Source organism: Gadus macrocephalus, chromosome 3, assembly GCF_031168955.1.
Source record: "Gadus macrocephalus chromosome 3, ASM3116895v1".
NCBI lineage: Eukaryota > Metazoa > Chordata > Actinopteri > Gadiformes > Gadidae > Gadus > Gadus macrocephalus.
The window spans coordinates 26,551,600-26,559,099 of record NC_082384.1 but is presented as its reverse complement, the minus strand read 5'-3'; the positions used below and the strand labels follow the sequence as shown (position 1 = coordinate 26,559,099).

At 52.6% G+C, this 7,500-nt stretch overlaps 1 protein-coding gene and 3 long non-coding RNA genes across 4 annotated transcripts in view; 1 reads left to right on the top strand and 3 right to left on the bottom strand.

Moving 5' to 3' along the window:
- Positions 1–669, bottom strand: part of LOC132454765 (uncharacterized) — a 1,697-nt gene extending 1,028 nt beyond the window's left edge. Inside the window, exons 1-2 of the long non-coding RNA XR_009524993.1 lie at positions 417–669; positions 1–362 (exon numbers count right to left, since the gene is read on the bottom strand). The exon at positions 1–362 is cut by the window's left edge and continues 1,028 nt beyond it. This is a non-coding gene — a long non-coding RNA (uncharacterized LOC132454765). The remainder of the gene's footprint in view (positions 363–416) is intronic.
- The window catches only part of LOC132454764 (uncharacterized), a 6,065-nt gene extending 3,855 nt beyond the window's left edge, over positions 1–2,210 (top strand). The window contains exon 2 of the long non-coding RNA XR_009524992.1: positions 663–2,210. This is a non-coding gene — a long non-coding RNA (uncharacterized LOC132454764). The remainder of the gene's footprint in view (positions 1–662) is intronic.
- Positions 2,211–3,079: 869 nt separating this feature from the next.
- On the bottom strand, positions 3,080–4,605 carry LOC132454763 (uncharacterized). The gene is made up of 3 exons (XR_009524991.1): positions 4,566–4,605; positions 4,393–4,437; positions 3,080–4,041 (listed from the first exon to the last, which is right to left on the bottom strand). It is a non-coding gene; the product is annotated as an uncharacterized LOC132454763 (long non-coding RNA).
- Positions 4,606–4,647: 42 nt separating this feature from the next.
- pycr1b (pyrroline-5-carboxylate reductase 1b) overlaps positions 4,648–7,500 on the bottom strand; it is an 8,365-nt gene continuing 5,512 nt past the window's right edge. Inside the window, 6 exon segments of the mRNA XM_060048347.1 lie at positions 4,648–4,724; positions 4,923–5,004; positions 5,007–5,092; positions 5,689–5,852; positions 6,566–6,658; positions 7,130–7,243. Coding sequence (XP_059904330.1) covers positions 4,928–5,004; positions 5,007–5,092; positions 5,689–5,852; positions 6,566–6,658; positions 7,130–7,243 — 534 coding nt within the window. The 3' untranslated portion in view covers positions 4,648–4,724; positions 4,923–4,927.

Here is a 7,500-nt window from a genome sequence, read left to right as displayed (position 1 = left end):
GGCTCACTCATGAAGGCCTGTGACACAGATCACAGCATCGATTAATAATGAAACAGTCAAGACGTTAAGTGATTAAGATACAGCCTGTTTAGCTTAAAATATTCCATGCATCTCAAAATCCAATAAAAAAAGATGTGAAGTGATTCTCATGAGATAAAACAGACTAGCCTTTTAACAACTCATCAATTCATTGATAAGGCCTCAACATCTGATAATGTATCTGTTAGAACAGGCACATTATCAAACAGAGACATTGGTTTCCCAAACTCAATTCCCACAGGTTATATTATAACTCTACTATACTATTATACTATGACTATACTAATAAAATACTATAACTATACTGAACTATTTTACTATAACTATACTTCATACTACAACTATACTAAACTAAACTATTATAGGCCTACTATAACTATACTAAACTATTATACTATAACTATATTATATACTACAACTATACTATACTATTATAACTATACTCAACTATTACAGGCCTACTAAAACTATACTAAACTATTATACTAGGAATATGCTAAACTATTATACTATAACAATACTATACTTTATACTGTCCAACGTCCACGTGCCACGCAGGCTACGATGTAAACGTAATCCACCGTAGCGACTAATGACACGTTTTTCCCGCTGACCTCTTTCAGACCTCGGTCCGCGTGCGGCCATGTTGCCATGGCTCCCTCTCATCCGCTCTGAGGAGGAGAGGAGCACAACGTGCTGAATCAGCATCTCTGAGTCCAGCAGAAGCAGACGATCCAACCTGAGCCAGACGCGTCGGACCCCAGGGCCCTGCTTCATAGAAAGTAAATAGAGACACGCTAAGCTCGCGTGTTAATAAAGTTTACTTCACACCCTTCTGACGTGCAGCAGCCGACAGAGCGATACGGTTCCACCCGACCTACCCGTCATGAGACGGTCTGATCCTGGATCGGACGGCCAAACTGACCCATGTGGACGTCAGTGTTTACAGCTAGCCTCTCGAAACTATCAAACACTTTAGAGGCGAAAAAAACAGACTCTGATCATGTTTGGTGGAGCCGGCCGGCTGTCTTACCTCAACAAAAATAAAACAGTCAACTGACAGCGGAGCTCCCAGCTGGAGGCTGGAGGCTCCCCGCCTCCCGGTGCTCCGTTCAGCGCCGTGAGGCGGCTTTAACGGGCTTCGGGTTCTTCCAGTGAAGTTGTGGTACTTTTTACTCACGTCCGCCGCCTCAACCGTCAGCTGTTCTTTAGATGATTGTCTTCAATTGACCGTAACGTAGTAACCCCCTTATATCAAACGGCCAGTAACGCCACCGTATTGAAATCATCACACAGGCTCTGCTCTCATTCCGACACATGGATTTAAGCCCAGGCTATCCCCCACGGCGCCCTTCTTTGTCTGACGCTCAGGCTTCGAGGCTGAAGGAGCACACCGGCTGACGATTCAGCGGGAGGTGCGGGAGCCCTTTAAACGGGGCGTCGCGCGGTTCCTGGTCCGACTCCCCGGTCTGGGGTCGGCGTGCAGCAGTGCATCACGCGCGACCGATCGGGCGGCGCGACCGACCAGCGGCGCGCTCACTCGGTGCGATAGCGGCGTAGCGGCATAGCGTGCATACTCAGCAGAAACAATATCTCGATACTCAGCACTTGTCGAACAATGATTTCCTTTTTGTTTGTTTTCTAAATAGACAAAACGACTTACCCAGAATCAAAGTGTCCCTGACCTCAGGACGGATTCGTGGACGCGCGGTGGCCAACTTGGTGATGAGGAGGAGCAGGTTTTACGCGCGGACCCCAGATCGGTCCTCCACGCTCTCCTCGACGGTCCTCTGGTCGGAGGAGACGTCAGATGATGTTTGGATCACATGGTTTCATTCATGAACGATACACGGGACTGCCACTTAAAGAGACACGCTACAGCGTGATGTCTGTTATTGTTGTAGTAAGGGGAAGGGGAAGGGGAAGGCTGAGAGCAGACGACCCTCAGTACATTCTACTGGAACCTGTAGTTAGTCTGATAAAATAGTCCTTATAATAATAACTGACAAATGAACCGATACCAATAACATTAACAATCTTAAAATAACTGGACTTTTTTTTCTAAAAAGAAAATACCTACATTAAATGTAGGCTGTCATTTTAAGATGGTTGTAAATTATTTAGCATAATTGTGCTAAGCTAATTGTGGGTAATAAAGTTAATTCAAGAGATTGATGAAAAGAAATGCCCTTCAATGCCCCCATCTGAAGACCCCCCAAGCAGCAAACCCCGCAAACCGCAGCCCACCCCCCCCCCCCCCCCCCCCGGAGGCTGAGGTGAGGACCCCCCCCCCCTCTCCAGGGAGGCTGAGGTGAGGACCCCCCCCCCCCCCCTCTCCAGGGAGGCTGAGGTGAGGACCCCCCCCCCCCTCTCCAGGGAGGCTGAGGTGAGGACCCCCCCCCTCTCCAGGGAGGCTGAGGTGAGGACCCCCCCCCCCTCTCCAGGGAGGCTGAGGTGGAGGACCCCCCCCCCCCCTCTCCAGGGAGGCTGAGGTGAGGACCCCCCCCCCCCCCTCTCCAGGGAGGCTGAGGTGAGGACCCCCCCCCTCTCCAGGGAGGCTTGGAGCCCCCCCGAGGACCCTCCTCTCTCTCTTGGTCCAGAGGGAGCGACAGCTGGAAGTGGGACCCAGGGGACCACCGCTCTAAAGAGGATCAACACACCAGTCGTCCCCGACACCAACGAGGAAAATTGGCACCAGCGTTCCTCACATTCCACCAGGATCAAAGATAAGAGCAGGAGAGAGCTGGTGGCCGGCTCTAGAGATCTGAGGTCCACAGGCGGTCCTCTGCACTACCCCAACCTGCCTTTGACTGTAGATACATACCCACAGGTCAGATTAGGTTTACCATCAGGCGGTTAGGAGCAGAACCTGATCCCAGATCTGATCTTAAAGCGCCATCTGCTGGCTGAGCTGTAGCACGTTCTTTAGGGTTTCAGTCTCCGGTGGTGGACCGGCCAGACCAGGTTACACACGTAGCCGAACTAATGACTACACACCAACACAAAGCACACCCGCTAGCAATGGAAAAACAAAACCAAATAAGACTTACGTTTCCTCATTTTTAATATGAAATCCCTCTCAACGGAAAGTTGATTTCCAACGAGAAATAACACTACGGGTACCATGAAAAGAGACGGAACAGAAATCATTTCAGGCTTTGAGGATGGACTTTGGCTACGGTCAATAATACAATAACACAAACTTTGGGTATGACACAGGAATTAAGTGCTGAGCCAACACTGAGTATCGTAACAGAGTTCATGAGTCTCAATAAGACACCGATAGGGAACAGGTTCACACGAAGGCACACGGCACAACCACCTCAATCATACCTTTATGGATCTTTATGTTCGTGTTCATCGTTTTACCACCGTACGCTGCTTTGGAAAATCTAAAAGTACCAGAAGAAATGCTGAAGAGGAGATGAGATCTGACCAGTGGACAGTTGTCCCTGCTCTGGGTTCACCTCTCCGCATTCTAACACCAGGCTGGAGGCATCGCACCGGGACATAACTACATATGGGAAAGATATGTTGCTCAAATAAAGTGAAATGATCCAGATGAATGTTCCTATTCAGTCCTAAACAACAGCGCAAAAAACACCATCTTGACTGGAATTAACACAAGGCCACTTCATTTGTAGGACCTCAGATCAAAGTCACGACCAGGAGCAGATGTTGTGGTTTCAGCTGTAGAACTCGGTTTGGTCGTCACCAGTCAACAGAGACTCAATCGACGGCTGGACCAGAGAACCATCAACACTGTAAAGTCTTTATCTCTGCAGGAGGAAGGAGTCCTGAGTCTTAGGAATTGAGAAGCTGGCAAGGACAGAGAAGGACTCTCTGCTGCCGGCTGTCGGCACCACGATGGAAATCTAAAGACGCACTCGACCCGGTCCAACAGGTCAGGGTTACCGGATGCTTCTGGGGAATCTGTAAATGTGCGTGTCTGTGTCTGTAGACTGTAGTCTGTGTCTGTAGACTGTAGTCTGTGTCTGTAGTCTGTGACGGTGTCTGTAGACTAGTCTGCGTCTGTAGACTGTAGTCTGTGTCTGTAGTCTGTAGTCTGTAGTCTGTCTGTAGACTGTAGTCTGTGTCCTGTAGTCTGTAGTCTGTGTCTGTAGACTGTAGTCTGTGTCTGTAGACTGTAGTCTGTGTCTGTAGACTGTAGTCTGTGTCTGTAGTCTGTGACGGTGTCTGTAGACTAGTCTGCGTCTGTAGTCTGTGTCTGTAGTCTGTGTCTGTGTCTGTAGACTGTAGTCTGTGTCTGTAGTCTGTAGTCTGTGACGGTGTCTGTAGTCTGTGTCTGTAGACTGTAGTCTGTGTCTGTAGACTGTGTCTGTGTCTGTAGACTGTAGTCTGTGTCTGTAGTCTGTGTCTGTAGACTGTAGTCTGTGTCTGTGACGGTGTCTGTAGACTAGTCTGCGTCTGTAGACTGTAGTCTGTAGTCTGTAGACTTTAGTCTGTGTCTGTAGTGTCTGTAGACTGTAGTCTGTGTCTGTAGACTGTAGTCTGTGTCTGTAGACTGTAGTCTGTGTCTGTAGTCTGTGACGGTGTCTGTAGACTAGTCTGCGTCTGTAGACTGTAGTCTGTAGTCTGTGTCTGTAGTCCGTGTGTCTGCTGTCATGTCTGTAGTCTGTCCACTGTGCTCGGGGAGGTGGGCCCCTCCTCTCCGGGGGTCCCCCCTCCTCTCCGGGGGCCCCCCCTCCTCTCCGGGGTCCCCCCTCCTCTCCGGGGGCCCCCCCTTCCTCTCCGGGGGTCCCCCCTCCTCTCCGGGGGCCCCCCCTCCTCTCCGGGGGCCCCCCCTCCTCTCCGGGGTCCCCCCTCCTCTCCGGGGCCCCCCCTCCTCTCCGGGGGTCCCCCCTCCTCTCCGGGGGTCCCCCTTCCTCTACTTCTTGGTGACCCCGGAGCTGCGGCTGTTGAAGACGTTGAGGCCCGGTCTGGCCGCCCCCCCGACCCCCCCGACCCGGGCTGGGCCAGCACCTTGTCCAGGGTGGTCTTCTTGATGGCCGCTGGGGAGATGCTCTCCTGGTCCGCCAGGAACTGGAGCTCCCTGGAGGGGGGCCGAGCACATGAACAGAGGGTGGGTTACTACCGACCTGAAGGGGTCCAGAGTGGGACCCCCAAAGAGGGGGGACCCCCAGAGTGGGGACTCCTAGAGTAGGGACCCCCAGAGTGGGGACCCCCAAAGAGGGGGGACCCCCAGAGTGGGGACCCCTAGAGCAGGGACCCCCAGAGTGGGGACCCCTAGAGTAGGGACCACCAGAGTGGGGACCCCCAGAGTAGGGACCCCCAAAGAGGGGGGACCCCACAGAGAGGGGACTCTGGTGGTCCCTACTCTGATGGTGGGGACCTCTAGAATGGGGACCCCCACAGAGTAGGGACCCCCAAAGAGGGGGGACCCCCACAGAATAGGGACCCCCACAGAGGGGGGACCTCTAAAGTGGGGACCCCCCCAGAGTGGGAACCCCCAGAGTAGGGACCCCACAGAGAGGGGACCACCACAGGGTGGGGACCCCCAGATTGGGAACCCCCAGAGTAGGGACCCCCACAGAGTGGGGTCCATCAAAGAGTAGGGACCCCCACAGAGTGGGGTCCACCACAGAGTAGGGACCCCCAGTGGGGTCCCGGGTCCCCGTCCTCCCTCACCTGGTCCGGATGCACGAGGCCTCCACGGCGTTGATGAGAAGGCTGCGGAACCCTCCGCTCTCCAGGAAGTGGAGGGCGTGGATGGTGGCGCCCCCTGGGGAGCACACGTTGTCCTTCAGCTGGCCCGGGTGCTGCTCCGAGTCCAGCAGCATCTTAGCAGCACCCTGGGGAGAAGAGGGGGAGGGGACCGTCGGGAGGATCAGTCAGAGTGAAGAGAGGATCAATCAGAGTGAATAGAGGATCAATCAGAGTGAAGAGAGGATCAATCAGAGTGAAGAGAGGATCAATCAGAGTGAAGAGAGGATCAATCAGAGTGAAGAGAGGATCAATCAGAGTGAATGGAGGATCAATCAGAGTGAAGAGAGGATCAATCAGTCAATAGAGGATCAATCAGAGTGAAGAGAGGATCAATCAGAGTGAAGAGAGGATCAATCAGAGTGAAGAGAGGATCAATCAGAGTGAACGGAGGATCAATCAGAGTGAAGAGAGGATCAATCAGAGTGAAGAGAGGATCAATCAGAGTGAAGAGAGGATCAATCAGTCAATAGAGGATCAATCAGAGTGAAGAGAGGATCAATCAGAGTGAACGGAGGATCAATCAGAGTGAATAGAGGATCAATCAGAGTGAAGAGAGGATCAATCAGAGTGAAGAGAGGATCAATCAGAGTGAAGAGAGGATCAATCAGAGTGAAGAGAGGATCAATCAGTCAATAGAGGATCAATCAGAGTGAAGAGAGGATCAATCAGAGTGAAGAGAGGATCAATCAGAGTGAAGAGAGGATCAATCAGAGTGAATGGAGGATCAATCAGAGTGAACGGAGGATCAATCAGAGTGAACAGAGGGCTCCATACTGGTGGTGCCCCAGTCCTCACTGACCAGTAGGGCCTGGGCTCCCAGTCTGACGGCCAGTCGTCTGGGCAGACCCATCTTCACCCCTCCATCAGCCAGGGCGTCCAGGGCGGTGAAGGCCTGAGGAGGAACAGACTGTCAGCAGGACGCCATGACGACGGACCGACAGACTGTCAGCAGGACGCCATGACGACGGACCAACAGACTGTCAGCAGGACGCCATGACGACGGACCAACAGACTGTCAGCAGGACGCCATGACGACGGACCAACAGACCGTCAGCAGGACGCCATGACGACGGACCGACAGACCGTCAGCAGGACGCCATGACGACGGACCAACAGACTGTCAGCAGGACGCCATGACGACGGACCGACAGACTGTCAGCAGGATGCCATGACGACGGACCAAACAGCGCTCAGCTACAGCCTTGTCCACTGCATGGATATCTTTAGAAAATATCTTTATCAATTCCCAGAATGATCATTACGTTGTTGACTGAATGATAGTTGAAATGTGTCAAAACAGCTCCATCACGACTGTGTGTCAATGAGCCCTCCTCAGTGGGCCACAGAGCTGTCCGTCACTCACGTAGGCGGGCCCGCTGCCGCTCAGGCCAGTGACGGCGTCGATGAGGTCCTCCTCCACCTCCGTGCAGAACCCAACGCTGCCCATCAGCTGCTCTAGGAGACGCCCATCCTCCAGCTGACAGACAGACCATCAACACAGAGAGAGAGACAGAGAGAGAGACAGACCATCAACACAGAGAGAGAGAGAGACAGACCATCAACACAGAGAGAGAGACAGAGAGAGACAGACCATCAACACAGAGAGAGAGAGACAGACCATCAACACAGAGAGAGAGAGACAGACCATCAACACAGAGAGAGAGAGACAGACCATCAACACAGAGAGACAGAGAGAGAGAGACAGACCATCAACACAGAGAGAGAGAGACAGAC